The sequence below is a fragment of the Lolium perenne genome, chromosome 6, assembly GCF_019359855.2.
Source record: "Lolium perenne isolate Kyuss_39 chromosome 6, Kyuss_2.0, whole genome shotgun sequence".
In the NCBI taxonomy this organism is placed as follows: domain Eukaryota; kingdom Viridiplantae; phylum Streptophyta; class Magnoliopsida; order Poales; family Poaceae; genus Lolium; species Lolium perenne.
In genome coordinates this window covers 26,724,714-26,744,033 of record NC_067249.2, presented here as the reverse complement: position 1 = coordinate 26,744,033, position 19,320 = coordinate 26,724,714, and the positions used below count along the sequence as shown (strand labels likewise).

At 43.8% G+C, this 19,320-nt stretch overlaps 1 protein-coding gene across 4 annotated transcripts; it reads left to right on the top strand.

Moving 5' to 3' along the window:
* Positions 1-280: 280 nt before the first annotated feature.
* LOC127308526 (pentatricopeptide repeat-containing protein At4g04790, mitochondrial) lies at positions 281-11,533 on the top strand. 4 transcript variants are annotated; one of them, XR_007856632.2, is made up of 17 exons: positions 281-620; positions 698-757; positions 895-1,545; positions 1,691-1,870; positions 2,064-2,128; positions 4,372-4,479; positions 5,034-5,147; positions 5,627-5,722; positions 5,799-5,897; positions 6,408-6,527; positions 6,858-6,962; positions 7,156-7,320; positions 7,437-7,564; positions 7,651-7,720; positions 8,468-8,682; positions 8,879-9,135; positions 11,108-11,533. XR_007856632.2 is itself a non-coding variant. In XM_051339375.2 (17 exons), the coding sequence occupies exons 1-16, from the start codon at positions 395-397 to the stop codon at positions 9,042-9,044; spliced, it is 2,568 nt and encodes an 855-aa protein (XP_051195335.1). In that variant the 5' UTR covers positions 281-394; the 3' UTR covers positions 9,045-9,078; positions 10,066-10,487. The 4 variants fall into 4 exon arrangements, 2 of the variants coding, with proteins under 2 accessions (XP_051195335.1, XP_051195334.1); XR_007856631.2 differs by lacking the exon at positions 11,108-11,533 and adding an exon at positions 10,066-10,487; XM_051339375.2 differs by lacking the exon at positions 11,108-11,533 and adding an exon at positions 10,066-10,487 and having other exon boundaries at positions 8,879-9,078.
* The last annotated feature ends 7,787 nt before the right edge of the window (positions 11,534-19,320 follow it).

Below are 19,320 nucleotides of genomic sequence, written 5' to 3'. Positions count from 1 at the left end.
ATTGACATGCTGGGCAGAATAAGGAACACCTTCGTTCTTTTTAAGTAGTGTAGATATATATATATATATAGAGAAATGGTGATATATTTTTCTATTACTTGGTCAAACTTTAGAAAGCTTGACTTTAAAATTCTGAGTAATTTGAAATGGAATGATAAATATGTGAATGCAAATTCATGGACATATTTTACTTTTTTTTTAAAAAAAATCCGGCCCATGTTTTTCTCTTCAGAGGACCTGGGCCCTATTATTCCGTGCGGTTTAAGGTGGTTCGGGCCCGGTCCAAACGCAACAACAGGAATAGCACGCTCATCGCGCCGGCGCGCCTCCGCCGCGCGATTCACCGGCGGCGTCGGCGGCTGCTCCGCCTTCCACCCTCGGGCCCGCGCCACCGATGTGGAAGCGCCTCCTGGAGACGACCAAGAAGGTGGTCTCGGCCGTGCCCAAGTTAGCCCCCGCGGCGCCGAAGCTGGCCACACGGAAGCGCCCCTCGTGCACCCGCCGCTCCGACGTCTCTCCGGCCACCAAGGTCACCCCCGAAGCCCTCCTCCGCCTCGAGCAGGCCACCGTATCCAAGAAGACCACCTTACCCTCCGCCCTCCCCCACGCCCTCGCCAACGGTAACCGGAACCTCCCCCTCCCCCATCCTGTCTCGCCATATGCTTCCCCTCTCACTCGTCTCCCTTCTCTTGCTCAGATGGGGAGGACGAGGACAACTCGCGCGATTTCACCACGGAGATTCTGTCCATCTTAAACGGTAACCTTCAGACCCAATCTCGAGTGCAATCTCCTAGCTGTTACAACACCCAAAACCCAAATGCAGGTCTTTCAATCGTGGCTGTAATTGTAACTGTAATTGTATTTACCACTACGATCTATGTGATTGATGTTCAGGGCCAGAAGACACGGAAGAGTCGGGGGACACGGAGGGGGCGCCAGAGGAGTCTGAAGACGCCGAGGATGTTATCAGCAACAAGATACTGGAGATGGAGTGGTTTGAGGGGTCACAGCCGAGTAACACTACGACGCAATATCGGAAGGAGGTTGCGAGGGAGAAGAAGAAGCGCTACATCTTCAAGAACACTGAGACCCGCCGCTTCACGAGGCTGATGCGCATGTGTGCCGACAAGCTTGGCACGGAGTCTGCGCTCGAGTTCTTCGGGAGGCTGGGTAGGGAAACCGGGATCAAGGAGTTCAATGCATTGATTAGGGTGTGCTTGGACAAGGCGAGGGATTGCGAGGATATTGACTCAGCGGTGGAACATATTTTCCGCGCATATCGCCTTTTTGAGTTGATGAAAGATAGGGGGTTTCAGATTGAGGAAGATAGTTATGGGCCATTCTTGTTGTATCTGGTGGATGTGGAGTTGTTGGAGGAATTTGAGATGTTCAGTGCATTTTTTAAGGATGCGAATCCACGGTCCTACTCCAGGATAGCTTATTATGAGATGTTGCTTTTGATTAGAGCTCAGGATGAAGAAAGCATTCAGGAACTTTGTCGCTCTGTTGAAGACTGCAATGAGGAAGCTCATTATGGCATTGCAGGTAATTACCCAAAATCATATAAAATCTTCTATTTGAGTATTCATGTTAACGAGACTGTGTTGTTTCATCTTGCACAGCTTGTTAAATTCGTCAGTCTTGCATACCATTTTCCCAACAGTACCTTACTCAACTCATTGTTTTACAGAAAGCTATATGCTCGCCTTTGCTGAAAGCAACAGAAGGGTGGACTTTGTCAGGTTCTTGGAGTTACTTGACCAAAGAAAACTTTCAGGCTCAAAGTACATATCTAGTATATTCAAGTATATGGGTAGGTTCGAACTGGAGAACTATGCTGACAAACTTCTTCAGGAAATGACGTCAAAAGGTGATAAACTGTATGCATGTTTTGCCAAATTTAATCAACTCATTTTGATGGCAATAAGATTACATTTAACTAGTACTGTTCTTGAATAGCAATATTATTTTCGCGACACTTGGAGGATACGGTGCATTTTCTATTTTCTGTTTCTCCACTGTTCATCTGTTAGCTGCTAATTTTATGCATTTTTCTGTTTCAGAGTGTGCTGATGGAAAAGTTTCATCCTTAACTTTTGACTATGCTGCAAATGTACCAAATATAGCGGTGAGGAAACTTTTATGATAACTGCCAGCACTACCTATAGCTTCTAATATAGAATGTACTATTTGTCTAGTGTTCTTCAATCTTGTGCTAAATGGTCTTGTTAGAGTACGTAATGGGCTTGGGCTGGCGGTATAGCCCGTTAGTCTTAGGGTTAATTAGAGATAAGGGTCGTTTGCTTAGGGGTCAAGTAAACCTCTCTATATAAGGAGAGGAGACGTAGAAGGAAATCCCTTCCCTCTTGCCACCGGCCGAGGGCAAGGCCCCCGGCCGGCCCTCTCGCGCCATCCTTCTAGCAGCACCATAACAGATCTCTTCACATATATTCTAAATCAAATTTGGAAGAATCTATAATTATGTACATAATAAATTGTGTAACTTATGACATTGCAATTATTACTCATTTACTATACCATCATAACTAAATAACTTCAGAAAGCACAAATGTTATCGGTATTCCCTTTTTTAATTACGGACTTGTTTGTAAAGTGGCCACAACCGCGGGCAGAAGCCGTGAGAGTCGACGTAGAGCGGCAACTAGACATAAATGGAGTCGACGTAAGGCAGCCGCAACCGTGTGGAGAAGCCGCAGAAGTCGGCATAGAGCGGCGAGGCGACGCAGACAAAGTCGACAGAGAGCGGCCACAATCACGTGTAGAAGCCGCGAGAGGCGTCGATGTAGAGCGGCGAGGCGCCATAGCCGAAGGCGAGAGAGAATGGCCGCAACAATGCACAGAGGTCGCAAGAGGCGATGTAGAGCGGCATGCGGAGGCCTTCAAAGACGACGAAAAAGCCAACAAGGACTGCGGAGGAGCACTTCAACGACGGAAGGTGCATGGACGATGAAAAATGACCACCACGACAAAAATCGGGGCAAGCCAACGTAGAGTGACAAGCCGACGTAGACTGAGGCGGCGGAAAGCGGCCACAACCCCATGAAGAAGCCACGATAGTCGATGAAGAGCGACAAGCGGACGAAGACGGAGTCGACGAACGAGCACCATGAACAGATGGAGGGCGCACGTGCAGGACGGGAGCGGCGGAAGAAACACCATTAAGAGTCAGCAGACAAGGAGAGCAGAAGATCATGCCCGAGGATGCAGACATTTTCTTTTTGCTTTACTCAGATTGGGCCAACTCCCGATCCAAAAGGAATCGAGCGGAGCGCTCGAACAGGCAGCGGCCAGAGGCGTGTGCGGCCAAGGGCAGCAGCCAGAGGGGAACCAAGGCGGGCGGCGGCCGGAGAGGATGACCGGACATGGCGGCCGGAGACGGGGGCTGAGGCGGCGGACCGTGGAGGGACTGAGAGAGCGGCCGGCAGCGGTCCGGGGAGAGAGCGGGCGGCGGCGGTCGAGGGAGAGGGCGGCCGGCGGCGGACTTGGAGAGGACGGCCGGCTGCGGTCTGAGGGCGGCCGGCGGCGGGGCAGGGACGGGAGAGGCCGGCGGCCGGCAGCGGTCTTGGAGAGGACGGCCGGCGGCGGGGAGAGGCCGGGAACGGGTCAGCACGGCCAGAAAAATTGAGGAGGATATGTACGCACGAATTGCGTGTGCGGAGCTCTAACCTGGCTCTGATACCATGTTAGGGAATATGCAACTTGTATTCCACGGGGGCCAAAGGCCACAATATATAGTACATGTACATGTGACAAATATGCAGGGAAACCCCTAACTACTGGGGAAAATACAAAATACAAGTATCTCTCTAACAAGATATTCACTGCTCCAAAGAACCTGTAGTCTCAAAAAACCCATATGTTATTCTTTGGAGTGGCAGAAATCAATCTTTCCTTTTCGTTATATGTAGTGGTATATGCTTTATTTCCACGGTGCACATTGCATACCTGCTGAAGTGCAGATTATTGTATCGTGTGATTCAAAAGATCAGTCAACGTAACCTATTTTTTGTTGGAAAGATGAATTAATTTTCATATGTGATCTCCACCCGAACCATTTTTTTGTTGGATCCTTGTTACTAACATGTTATTTGATATCATGGAAGCAAGCACACGTTTATTTATCTGTTACCTATATACTATGTCGACCATGATTGGTTATCATGTTTTTTGACTGGGAATGATTGGTTCTCACATTAGGACTTCATTATGAAATTTCTTTTGCTGCCCCATTTTTCTCAATCTAATCAGGAAAACGTTACTTGAGCGAATGCAATTAGTTATCACGTTAGCTAAGCCCTTTCAGCTAAACTTCCCGATATAACACCTGTTGGCAATGTACTTTTCATGAAGGCTGAAGATGTGATATCAACATTTAACAAATGGCAAGAGAAGTATGAGCTAGCACCTTCTGTTGGTGCATATGACAGGATCATTTCCTTCTGTTGCAGTTCATCAAAGGTAATGGCCGAAGTCACTCAAAGCTCCATTTCCATTTTATATGATTGGAATAGCTTGATCCACATGTCATTGATATATTTTATCACTGGTGAAAATAATTTAACTAATGTGTTTTGTGAGCATAGTTACATCATAGTTTGTTTTAATTTGTATGCACCGTCTATAAATAATTTTTGTTTTTAGTACTTCAGGCTTGCTGCTGCCTTGGGTATGACATGGCAAGCTTTGGTCCATATGTTTTCCCTACTAGTGTAACAACCTTCCTTACATATTTGATCAATTTAAGCTTCTGTGACTGTCTCCTTAGGCGTTGTTTGGTATCAAACCAATTACCTGTGATCTTAAGTCCCTACACTTGAAAGACATGAAGTATTGTATAAGTGATGAATGAACTAAGCAGCATTGTTACCTCTATTAATTGTGCCACTTGATATCGCGTATGCTATGCCTAAGTATGGTTAATAGTTACATTTTAGTGCTGAGCTTTGGATTTTGTATTTCTGGATTTCTCAGAACTATCTTGTAACTGAGCTGTTGCCTAATTTTGTATGCAGATTAGCTTAGCTCTTGACGTGGCTGAGTGCCTTTGTAAATCCAATCCCAGTGTGCCCATTGAATTGCTTAATCCAATAATACAAGCCTGTGAGGAAAGCTTTGAGCTTCATTTGGTAAGTCGTTGTATATATAGGTGTGCCATGCTGGAGTGGTGTTCCTTATGTTTAAATTAATTACCAGGATATGTCTTATAGGTTACATGAATTTATCATTTTAATGGGCACTACTCTGTACATAACTGCATATACTTTTAATAACAAGCACACACACAGCACAAAGTACAAACACAGCCTATTAGAACATTTTTCTTGCACAAAGTACAAACACGACCTACCTATTAAAACACTGTTGGTGCCCTTACTATTGTATTAGAATGACTAACTAGTGCTCTTAATCAACTGTTATGCCACATTTGTCCAAGCTGTTAATGCATGAAATGATTGTCTGGAACATTCTACAACCATGGATGAACAACCGTTGGTAGTCTGACTTTGTCTGCCTGACTGGCAGCAATTGTCTTTAAATCATCTTTTTGTGTGGATTAAACCATCATTTTAGTTGTTCCCAAGCGATATGTATGCTTATTTTGCAGGCTCGGTCCTTATATGATCTGATGAGTCGCCACAAGTTGAAATTGAAAAACGAAACATTCAGGAGCATGATAAGTTTACGTGTAAAGATGAAAGATGTAAGTCAGGATGGAGGTCACCTGCTATTCTTAGACATCAAGGATACTGTTGTTTATTGATCTGTTCTGTTTCCAGTTTCAAGGTGCTTACGATATACTCACAGATGCAGAAGAATCTGGGGAGACATCTACCGTAACCCTGTATAACATTATTATGGCTGGATATTTTAGGGAGGTAAATTCTTTATTGCCATTCTTTCATTTTGTTTACCTCACATACCTGATACTGAAAGTGACCACCTATGGACTATCGTCAGCTTACTTGTTCAATCTGCTTTTTTTTCTGAACAAGTGTTCAATTTGATTAGTTTGTGCAATGCATAACCCCCATGAGATGACAGTATGGCAAAACCGCCACCCAAGTACATCATTTAGTATACATCGGTATTCAGTATGAAGAGATGCATAAAGTTGTGAAGTCTAGTAACACAACTTGACATGCTGTAGTATATAATGTACAGACTCCTTTCCAGCATTAGAGTTGTTTGTTGACAGTATGGCAAAACGGCCACTAAAGTACATCATTTAGCATACATCGGTATTCAGCATGAAAAGATGCATAAAGTTACGAAGTCTAGTAACATAACATGGCATGCTGCAGTATATAATGTACAGATTCCATCCAACATGTTTATGGTTTCGCAGCATTTTCTAGTAACTTCTAACTTGGTATATTGTTCTGCAGAAAAATCACAATGGAGCACAAAGGGTCATTGCACAAATGCAGAGTGCTGGAGTAAAACCAGACTCTGAAACATTCAGTTATTTGATTTTGAACTGCGATTCTGAAGAGAAAGTATCAAAGGTTAGTCATGATCATTTGTTGTTGCCACTTGCCAGTGTGTTTGTATTCTTGTTCAAATAGAGAGACGAAAGTCTAGTTCTGCAAAACATATATAGACACAAGACCCGTTTATCTAACATTCTACCGACTCCATGAGTGTAGTGCCAACTATGGGCTCTTCCTTCCTGCTGACCTCACCTATACATGTATTTATCCCACATCAATTAATTTCTTATCATGCAGCGTGTCAGATCCTGCTGCATGATCTATAATGTTCTTTCAAGTTTCGATGTTCCAAATCCATTGCTATATATGGCACTCGTTAACTGTTGGCTATTGAATTATTGACAGTATCTTGATGAACTACGACAAGATGGTATTCAAATGACCAAGCATGCATATATGGCACTCGTTAATGCATATTCAAGACTTGGGAATTTTGACATGGCCAAACAGGTAAATTATGATCGCTGATTAGAATTTTCATTCATTTTGCTGCACATTCAGTCCTTTCATGTTTCAATTCTCCTCACACATGATGCACTGCTTCTTTTCTTAATTAGATTAGATAGGTTATTGTTTGTGGCAACGTAGTTTTAACTAACTAAGAATATTTTGTGTGTGTTCAAAATTATGATTTTCTCATTAGGTTGTCCTGGATAACGAGATATCACCTAAGTACCTCAGTGAAGTGAAAAGCGCGCTTGTAGGTGCGCTTGCATCAAATGGGAAGGTATCAGATGGACTTAACATATTTGATGAAATTAAGCAATCCGGAGGCTGCCTCGAACCAAAGGCTGCAGTAGCCCTGATTGTAAGTTAATTTGTGATACATCTTTCCTGTTAAAACTTGAAACAAGTGATACCTGCTTGTTCCGTAATCACTGTGTTTTGTTTCCACTGCTTATAGTATCATATTTGCTTCTGCAGGAGCATACTCAAACAGAAGGGGAGTTAGATAGACTGTATCAACTTCTGGAGGAGCTGAGCGAGCCAAACATGTGGTTTGATGGGTGCAGCAGAGTGCTTCAATACTGTGTTCAGCACAATCACTCTGAGTATGCTAATTGATATTTAAGAAGTTATATTTCTACTGCTATTTAGTTAACTTTTCACTCACTATTTGCTTGATATATTTTTCCAGTGCCGCTGTTGATTTACTTAGGCAGCTCAAGGAAAGAAGTGAAATGAGTACGTACATGGTTGTTGATCAGGTATTTATCTGAACTTTCTTTAAAGGGATACCTGATGGTCTTCTGATATCTCTTAGTTTGATCAAAAGCATTTTTTTACGTGTGATCAAAAGCGTTACTGTTTCATCTTATAAGTAGATGTGGCCTCTTTTGCAATTGTACACACCATCTTTAATTTATTGAAGATTTTTGCATGATAATAGGATCTGGGGGTTATCCATAGGTTACGGATCCAGATGCAATAGTAGTTCACTGCTTGCAATTTTCACATTTTTTTTAACCAAATACAATTTTACCATGGACTGTATTCAATAGTACATTTTGTTTTATATGGTTAATCAGGGGTGAGCTATGTTTTGTTTTTTTATTGCATGACTGTTTGCTGTGTGTTGAAAATGCCATTTGTTCAGTTCAGTTCATGTTGGGCCATTGGATATTTGGTTGATTTATGTTTTATGCTGATTTTTTACTATTGGGTTTGTTTTTTTTCCTCTGCGGATGAGAGTTTGATGTGATCTCACTTGTTTATTTTCTGCTGCTTAATTCAGAGATTCATGTGCGAGTAACTAGGGTGTCTTGAATACCAAACCTTGATGTAATTATCTATCAAATTGCTTAAATATAATTTGCTGCTGGTTGAAATGCCTGTGAATGAATTCCCATAAAAAGGTGCATTAATTGTTTCAGAAGACCTTCTATTCATGAACCATAACCTTTCGAGATTTTTTAAACTGTAACTTTTGTTTACTCGCATGAACTGGTTCGAAGGTCTTTTGCCAAATATGGGAAATGGAGCCTGTAAATTTGGATCTTGGAATGGAGCTTCTCCGTGCTGTCAAAGAACTCGGGCTTAATGTTTCTCGGACAAGCCTTGATTTTCTTCTCAGCACTTGTGTAAAGGCAAAGGATTCAGAACATGCTCAGCAGATCTGGACAGAATACGAATCTTCTGGCCTTCCACACAACGTGCTGACTTCCTTGAGGTTGGTTTCTTTTACCTGAGAGGGAAATAAGCTGAGATATCATTATACTGTATAATGGTGGCTTGATGTTTCTCTGGGAGCTGTGCAAAGCTTGTTTTTGGGCAATTTGATATCATGATTGGTGTGCTCTCTTCGATACTTTGCCCAATTGTTTTTCCCGTGATATCCATTAGAAACATGACATTTGTCCATGCAGGATGTACCAGGCTCTTCTTTCATCCGGGCAACGGCAGGCTGCTCGGAAGTTATTGAACACAGTACCAAAGGATGATCCTCATGTACGTTTCATAGTACATTCTTGCAGAACGACATATAAACAGGGCCGTAAAAAATCTTCTAGGAAGACGGGAGATAGAATATGATGAGACCAAAGCACCAGTGGCGAAGATGGACTCGGTGAGAACCTTAATCACTGTCAATTGGGCCTAGTCCAGGAAAAAAGCTGCTGCTAAGGTATAAGAGACCTTGCCACTTCTTTTACAATGAAATACTCGAATATGAAATGGAGCCAAATTACTCCCTCAATGCAGTCTTGCAGTCTCATTCTTTACTGACAGTCTGTCTACCATTTCTTTGAAATCATTTTTTGGCTACTCATGAACCTGGTAGAAACATGGACGGACATTTAAAGAAACTGCATGAGACGGGGTTTCATATTGAAGCCAAACAGCCAAAAGACTTTCATTATAGACTTTTCTGAACATGTCCTATCGTTTTGTACCCAGAATTACCTGCGCCACTTGAAGGAGCTACATCTTCTAGCTTGAAACTGGCAATCTCCCATGGGAGCCATTGCCAAAAGATCATGAGACCACTGCCACATTTGAGCCCCTTTGGTGTGACCACTCACCACCCACTCCTGCACTGTGTGCCCCACTTGTCTTAATGGCCAACGTGTGACCACAAGAGTTTGTTCACTGTGAAATAGTCACTTGCTCCCTACGCAGCCTCACCAACAAGAGAAAATGATTTGATGATCAGTTTGGATTTGGGGGTAGAACATGTACAATTAGGACTGCAACGCGGAGATTTCATTGTGTCAAATCATCGGTATCAAGCAACCACTACATTTGCTGCTGTTCGAGCTTTGGTTTTCATGTTCCTTAACTACCGGATGGGGCTCCTTTAGTTGGATTACAATGGATCATTTGCTGATTCCATTTTATGCAAATTTCAAGAGGACTAAAGCATCTGGTTATAGATGGGATGCATGGCTGAATGTCTCATCAATTCCTTCATTTCACCAATGGTCTGGACTCTAGCATTGCCTTAAAAACGTGCATACAAGTTTGGATAAACTCAAAACCTGAAGAGGAAGAAACCAAGCTTGCATTTTCTCTCTTTTCTTTTCCTAACATGGCATACCTTTTATGGTTCTGACAGGAACCTAACATGGCAATGTTTAAGAAAATTGTACGCTGGACCTAGAGAAAGAAAGAAAGGAGCACACCAGATAAGATGAATGGTCGAAACAAATGCATGCCTGTGATGTTCTAGGATATGCTTTATGATTGGTACAGCCATACACTGCCTAATTGCCATGGGAGCTCAGATATGCTGAAAATGAGAGGCTCATTTATGTCCCAGGTTAAAAAGAATAATGAACCAACAAGCTTACGATGCAAGACAGTTTGGCATGTACTAGCCTATTTGTACTCTCGGTCTCCATAAAAAAGTGCTTTCGTGTTCATAGTCATTTTTCCCTTCCATTTTTTGCGTTATTAAAGGTTGCAGAATAATGAATATATGTAGAACAGAACAGGGTGTACACTAGTTGAGCTGTCTTACCAGCCTAAACCCAGCAATTCGGTGATTTTGCTAAAATAAAGTTACTCCCTCCGGTCTTAATTAATCGACGCAGCAGGCTGCCTAGATACATGTTGATCACGCTACACTCCGCGTCGATTAAACTGGACCGGAGGTAGAGTGCTGCACATAAATGCAGGTCGAAATCTATGGTTGCCCAGATGGTTTATCCGATTTGTGAATGGTTTATCCGATTTGTATGTAATTGACATTGGTGCATTTTAGCTGTACATACATACACATGCACGTGATCAAATCACGAACTTAGTGGGTACACTGTTACAAGTAACTTTTATGTACCACTATATACACCCCAGCCCAAAAAAGAAGGGAAAAGGTGAGAGGAGGGACAAGTAAAAGAGTGAAACCACTTAGATGGCGGTATACCGTATACGTTAGGTGCAAAACCAGCAGCCAGGATTCAAGCATGCAAGGCAGCCACTAATAACTAACTACCAGCATGCACGCTACAACCAAGATTGTCAGAACGCAATGTGCCACGCCACTTCACTCGCAAGCCGCAAAGTCGCACATACCACACACGCAAACCCCCTTTTTACCCTCTTGAATCTCATCTGATATCATATCTGATGTATGTAATGTGGTGTGTGTGTGGCAGGAGAAGAGGAGACACGAGGTTCTTCTTTTGCCATGATACCCCTGTATCCAACTTGCACCTGCTTAGATGTATTCCCCACAAACACACAACCAAGTTGATGATCAGGTGTGGGGTGGAGGAAGGGGGGTCTGGATCAAACAAGGGGCTTGGAAAAATGGTTTTGGAGACGTCTCAAAATTTGGTCCCCTGCTGCCCCTACCTGGTTTTTCTTTCGCCTTTTCCTTGAGTACTTGTACTTTCAAAATCTTTTCTATTACCAGTTTTGAGACCAGGAACAGACGGATTATGTGGTGGGGGTAGCAACTTTACCATGTGTCATTTGAAACCTATGATTTCCCCCGGAATCATGAACCGTTTTCGGTAAATTCATGTAAACTACAGTGAAATTCACGTGTTCCGAACAAAACGACAGTCCGTCGTACTTCATTCGGCTTCGGAGCACTTAGGGTGTAGGGTCAATGGATAATCACAGCGCAACGACATTACGTGACCCATGTAGAACATAGTAGTAACAAGCTTTGCAAAAGTTCATTTGGGTGCGGTGTAGGTCCACATCCATGCATATGCATGGACTAGGGCTACTGCTAATCCTGCTCAAGGGGCATGCATCGCAGTTGTCATGTCCCATGGGAGCACGCATGCATGCAACCACAGCCACACAGCTAAGTAAGCTCTTTCCTCTGCTTTGCTTTTTCTTGCTGCGCAATTATGCCTTGGGTACTAAGAAAGGAGCGCAGATTGGTTAGCAAACACATCAACCGCTGTTTGACACATGCTGTTTGGTTACCTTAGCCTTCTCATGTTGTGTAGCATTCCCTAGCTAGTGGTGTCACCTCACCTCGCCACACTGAATGAATTGCTGCGCCTGTGGTCACGGCACATATCAGGATAGAGTAGCTCACACACATCAACGGCCACCCCTCCCAAAGCATGAGGAGATATCAAATCTCGCAGATCTCTTCTTCCTGGCCAGCCTTAGGCGCCTTCTAGGTAGGTAGACAAGATACATCTTTCTCCTCGGTGCACACCTCTGTATTTTGAGAGAGAGTTTTCATTGTTAGGTGTAGTGTGTAGTGCAATTTGGCCTCCTTTGAGAGACCGCGCGATGTACGAGGACCGATGTTGCCAACAAGTTGGATGTATATATGTAGCCACATCGTTTTATTCAGCCCCGTTTATGGTTTCTCCAAAAGATGAGGATTGGCTAACTTGAGTGTTTAATTGATCGATTTTGTGTAACCTTAGATTGAAAAAATGTAGCCTAAGTTCTTTTCACTCATTGTCAAATCTTTCTGATCTGTTGATACGAAAGGTTTGGTTGCAACATAAAGTCGCGTGATCCAGGGAAAGGGTGACGGCGACGACAACTCTTGTTGTTTACCACGACAGCGCTGCATACGAAAGAACATCGTGGCGTCTTCCATGCCAATTCTTGACCAGCCTTTTGGTGCTACTGAAAATATCAATGAATCTACATACACATTATGTCGATATATCTCCGTTTCTCCATCGTAAAGAAGAAAGAAAAGGGAGGAAAAAGCGAGTATATATATGTCCGGACACTGACGGTGGCTCCAATGCAATGACGGGGCAAGATTTGTCGAGAACTCATGTCGTGTTGTGTGCCGTCTTTTTAATCCACCTTTTTCGCACCACAAGATATGTGTGAATCTCGATATGTATATACATTACGCTGATCTTTCTCTCCTTTTATTATCCTGCTGGAGAGAGGGGAAAAAAAGGAGAAAAGCGAGTGAATGAATATATCCGGAGAGTGGTGTGGGTTGGGTGCATTATCCAGGGTCGCTATCGCCCATGTTGTCCATCAGGAACCGCACACGATTGACCCCGGCCGGCCGGCCAGCCTGCATCGGTGGTCCGGCAACACTCCAGCCAGGCAGCCAGGTTCAACGTAACCAACAGTTTAATTTGTCTTTTTCAAAAGAAAAAAGACTTTGATTTGTCATAGAACATTCGAGAATGTATATATGTAGAGCTTGAGATGCTATACTTGTACTTGGTTTGAGACTGTTAAATTGACCAAGAAATAAATACGTGCGAAGCTAAAGAGTAACCTTAGCTTGTTGAGTCTCATCGTTTATTGGCGCTAAACAAATCGGTACACTGGAGTATTTTGTCCACAAATTAATAGTCGTACATTTATTCGTGGAGGAGAAGTACATTCAAACCTGGATTCATTTTCAATGGTAAAATAAAACCTTTTCAAGCCTGCGCGTTAGGTGAATACAATTTTCCAGTTAGGCAGAAAATCAAACAAATATCGATACAGTTGATACACACGCATACACAAACACACACCTAGCTCGATGGACAACAAACAAAACTCACCATCAAGAACACCAACCACCACCGCTGTCTTCTCAAGAATGACACCGAAAACCGTGGATGTCATGTTGGTGCTAAATCAGACGCGCGCTAGCAACGCACGAACATTAGAATTTATAAACACCTTATAATTTATATACACATTATCTCACACGGGTGGCACAAGGAATCTACTACTTCATGTCAGGATTTTAGTTCAGGCTAGTTTAAATTTAAACTATAGCTCCGACATTTACTATTGTTGCTCAATCAAACTTCCTTGAACATGGGGTCCTTTAGCTGAAACTCGTGTACGTTGAAACTATTTACCCACATGTCAAGTAATGTCCCAGGTAGACAGATGGATAAACGAAACGGGCACTTGCTTCTGGGTTTTACTTGCGGTGCATAACTTAAAACTCCATGAAAGATACACCCCTCCACAGTAATTATATAAGTGCTAGTAGTATTTTCTTTTACAGGGACAAATTCTAACTGTAATTATTAAGAAGTTAGCAGCTGTGTAGATGGACGGTAGATTGGATTCAAATTACTTTTGCCTGAGTTTATTTACTTAGTTTAGGACCAGATCGAGAAAAGCCGATTTGTGGCAGACAATTTTGCATGAGCACACGAGGGCGCTCGTGCATAGATGCATGCATAGATGCATCATGTCATGTGCTCCGTCGGCGCGAAAGAGGACACCATCGCCAGCTACGTGTCACGCATGCATGCAAGGACGTGTTCCTCGTCTCTCTTTTTTTTTTGAACAAGCTCGTCTCTTTTAACTGTCCTACTATACGTCTCACAGCTTAAAGTAGTATATTCATCTGATTCTTTTTTTCTTTAGAGCAAAGTTGATGGGCTTTTAGAACCGACCTCACAATCAAAAGCTAGCTAGAACCAAAAGATTTTGCATTGGAACGTATTTTTCTGTAACGATATATAACAATGCATTGTAAGAAAAGAGAATAGTGAAACACGGCAGTTCTTGATCCATTTAGAACTAACTTAATTTTCAGTCACACAAGCTCATGTGTAATTCTTGTGCAACTGAGAAATATGTGTGCAATTGCATGTTCGTAATTCTCATATGCCGAATTACAGAACAAATCTAACGATTTTAAAATCGACCTAAAACTAACTTAATTCTCAACCGCATCTAAAACTAGTAAAAAGAGGAGGAAATATGAACTGCAGATCTTGGAAAATTAACTACCAGCCATCCAGTAGATCTATGTACAACCCTTTTCCTCCTCTCTGTCTCGCCACGCTTTGGCCAGGCCTAACAATCTCTCGAAGCTCCTAGTTTCATGAGCGGTGGTGGTGGACTGGTGGTAGTGGTGGTGGTGTGTGATTGATGTCGGCCGGATAGCAAGCACTTGTCTTGGCAAGGACCGTACGAAGGAAGAAGACGATGCACCGATCAGACCGCAGATCTCTAGCGAAAATTTCGACTGGTGGCCAGTATTATCATAACTCTAGCAGTTCTCGTAAATGTGGCTAAACTGTAAAATAACCGTTAGTTTTCAGTTTTTTTTTTTTTAAATAACGCTGATCAGATCTCATAAAGGCCCGTGGCCCGTAAAAAAAGTATAGGGTCGGAAAAATCTCCCTCCAACCCTTACATACATCGTCTTGGCGGCCAACTCAAGTGCGACCCACACTACTCATTTTGTTTTGGCGGGACCGAAGTTTCCTTTCCCTTCTTTCCCGATTCCGCGGCGTCGCCGTCGGCGATCTACCTCCCCACGAGCTCTTGGCCGCTGCCCCCAACCGGAATCAATTCCACGGACCTCTCCGATCTCCCGTCCACCGCTGGCCTGTCGTGCGGCCTCAATCACCACCTCCCGCTGCGCGGGTGCCTCGGCCGACGCCGCCTTCGCCGTCAAGAAGAGGAAGAGCGCGGGCTGGCACGCCATCGCCCCTCATGTTGACGCGGTCGCTGCTGCTTCTGCTTCTCCGGCCGTCGCCGTGCGTTCTCGATCGGAGATGGGTGTGATGCGAAACAAGCCAATGGGCGGTGCAAAGAAGGCATGGGACACCACGAAGAAGAAGCAGCCCGTGCATCGGAGCGACCTTCCTCCCCTCACCTCGGCGGCGGCCGAGAATGCTACTCTCGGCGGAGAAGATGGTGCTTCGGCTAGGGCGAGTGGTGGTGTTGCCGGACGATTGTGTGGCTTGAGCGTGCCTTCTTCATCATGGTGGTGGATTGCGTGAATATGGTGTTTTGCGCATATTTTGAATGGTTTTAATGTGAACATTGCTGTCAAACAATATCGTATTGTCGAATTCACTGTCATATTGTCAAATTTTATGTTTACGGCTTTGGTTTGAAGTTCGTGGTGGTTTAACCGAAACTGTAAAATAAAATATTATAACGGCCTAGGCGAGGGCAGAAATCACATTTACCGTGACTTTTACTCGTATTTTTACATGTCACGATTTACGAAATCTTCTAGAGTTGCTCTTAGCACCGAAAACTCAAGCTCTTATCTCTCTCCCTTCATCAGAAGACAAAATGCCAGCTGCATATTTAAGTTGATGCTCGAGCAGCCAGGACAGCCTTTTCTTTGCAAGATACCAACGGCCCACAACGCCCTGAAATTTTTGACGTACATATGGCCAGCTACACCTACAGGAGATGATGGCGGTAGATGAATATGATACACGCTTTTGGCCATCTGATCTCCAACATAGCAGCATGGAGGCTGTACTGAAACCCTGATGAACCAGCAGCCATGGCCTAGGAAAAGAGACAGCATCGCTGCATGGGCAGATCTTTCTGCCCCTTTTTTGGGTTTCAAGACATTAAAAGAAGGGGCAAAAGGAAGCCACAAAATATATTACTTTTAGGCAAACAAAATAAATAGAAAAATATATAAAGAGCATCAGACCATATCATTTGTGCTGGGTCCCCATGCATGGAGGGCCCATTTTCAGTGTGCCCAACACTAGATTTAGTTGCTTTTAAGTTTCATCATGCATGCACTTTGGCGCATCCCGAATCTTAACAAATAAGCTATCTGGATCTTTCATGTATATGCAATGGGAATCTTGGTCAATTTTGACTATCCATTTTGTGACAAAATCTTGAGCTCCCTCTAGGAGTTTTTGATCCCCGCGTGTCTCATTCAAAGGATAGGGGCATGCGCGATTGATTCTGAAATATGTTGTCTTCGAGTTGAGTTATATGCACATGTTGATTGCTGTAGGGCCATAAAAAATAATTGGCATGAAGCGTACAGTTTTTCCGGTCAATAATCGTGGTGATAAACACTTGGCATTCTTTTTTGTTAGATAATCGCGGATGGAACTATCTTGACCTTAGCATCGTATGATGAAAACACCAAGTTTTCTTATTACAAGGCGCTGAAAAATCTCGAGTTGAGCAAGCTGCCCAAATGGAGCCAAACAAAACAATTTTCTTGGTTATTCACTTAGAAGAAAGTGATGCAAACACGCTGAAAGAACATCTCTCACAATATGTTTTGTGTGTTTGATGTCAATATATGTGATACACTAATGTTTGATGAAGTGGTGCAGGATTTATATAGATACATGTATATGAGTGACTTGTGTGGAAAAACGAGTCAAAAGAAAGCTGAAACAGATTCACCAGACCGGATAATCCGGGCCGGATATTTGCAAAATATCCGGCCCCCAATTTTTGGCTAAGGACTCGAGGCAATGTGGCTCAGTACAAGGGCCGGATTATTGGTCGAACTTTTGGCCGGAAATTCCACTAGGCCGGATAATCCGGGCAGGATATTTTCGAAATATCCGGCCCCCCAAAAAATGGCTAAGGACCAGAGGCGACGCGGCTCAGTAAGGCCCTGGACATGGGCCGGACTTTTGGCCGAACATTTGCCCGGATTTTTCACTGGACCGGATTTTTGGTGGGGGGCGGATTATCCGGCCCCAACTTAGGCCGGATTATCCGGCCCTCGAAGACTCCAACGGCTGGATTTTTGGGGGGGGGGGGTGTATTTATACCCCCCTTCTTCTACCTTCCTCCTTGCTCAATCATTGCACAAAAATCTGCCAAGCCTCACCACCATTAGAGCCACCTCAAGAACTCAAGATTCGCAAGATCTCCTCCCTCACCCAACCAAAGCTCTTGATCTTTGGAGATTCGAAAGAGAAGACACCGATCTACATCCTCACCGAAGCGATTTACATTTCTCCCTCATATGCTTGAGGGCCCTCTTGCTAGTGTTCCTCTTTGGATCCCTAGTTGTTTGTTGTTGATGTATTGTTGTTGATTGTTGTGTTGTTACAGATTTGGGAGCCTCCAATTTGGTTGTGGATGTGTGCCCCAAGAACTTTGTAAAGGCCCGGTTTCCGCCTCGAGGAAATCCCTTAGTGGAAGTGGGCTAGGCCTTCGTGGCGTTGCTCACAGGAGACCTGAGTGAAGTCTTCGTGACTGTTGGTCTGGCTTTCGTAGCGACCACACTCCTCCTAACGTAGACGTACCTTCTTGCAAAGGAAGGGAACTACGGGAATCAACTCCGTGTCTCCGTGTGCTCCACTCTCGGTTACCTCTATCCTTTATCTCCTCTCTATTGCATTGCTATATCTTGCTTAGTCGTTGACCTTGTCATATAGGTAAATTCACATAGTTGCATATCTAGAGAATTTACCTTTGTGTCAAGCCTAAATTGAAAAAGAACTAAAAATTGGTTAGCACCTATTCACCCCCCCCCTCTAGGTGCGGCATACGATCCTTTCAATTGGTATCAGAGCGTCGGCTCTTATTTCGGGCTTAACCGCCTAAGAGTATGCCGAATGACGAGGGCTCAGAAGGGGCCGCAAAGATGGTCACCATGGATGAATTCAAGGCAATGGAAACATCCTTGAGGTCCTCCATGGATGCTCAAATGGAAAGCATGAGAAAAATGATTTCCGAGCTTTTTACTCCGGTTCCCCCCGTAGCTCCCGTCATAGAGGAAAGGGACAAGGGTGCAATAGAAGGGGGAGATGCTTCGACGTCACCCCTCTCTACCAAGCCCTTGAATGGTGATAACTTAAACACTATTATACCCCCGGTACTTCTCCCATGGGAACTAGTGGAGGTGTGAGCTACAATCAAGTGGCTCCGCCTTTCCTATCTCCCGATATCCCGGTTCCCCATCCTCATATAAACATTAGGGGCGACCCACCTAAGTTTAATGTTAAAGATTATGATACATGGCAATTTGAGTTTCGTTCTCATGTTCGCAGTGCCTCCAATGAACTTTGGAGAATCATCGTGGAAGGCTTCAAGCCATACAACCCCGACAAGTTGACTAGAAGAGAAGCGGTTGATAGTCAACTCAATGATACCACCTTGCACATGATTCAAACTAGTGTGGGGACAAAAGAATTGTCTCGTGTTCGGAATTATACCACCGCCAAGGAAGCTTGGGATGGTTTGGCGACTAGTTTCATTGGAAGTGATAGCATGAGAAGGAACAAGTACAATTTTCTTCGGAATCAAGCCGAAGGATTCATGAGGCTACCGGATGAAGATCATGAAGCCATGTATGGAAGGCTTCTCACCGTTGCCGATGCTTTTCGGAATGTGGGTGCCACCCACATCAATGACTCTTGGATCAAAGATAAGTATATCGATTGCATGATGCCGTTTGAACCCATTGATGTCAAGACTCTTGTTGGGAGAGAATGCTATTCCTCTCTCATTTCTCAACAAGCCATGCACGAGATGCAAGCCCTCAAGGTGCTCGAGCAAAACTCTCATGATTCTCGCAACCGTGCCATTGGTATGTCAAGAGGGAACAATAATCTTGCCTTGACGGTCAACTCCGTAGAAGAAGTGTACCCTCAAGAACAATATAGGGCATCTTGGAGTATGTCCTATCCGGAAGACTTGGAACTCCACTACAATG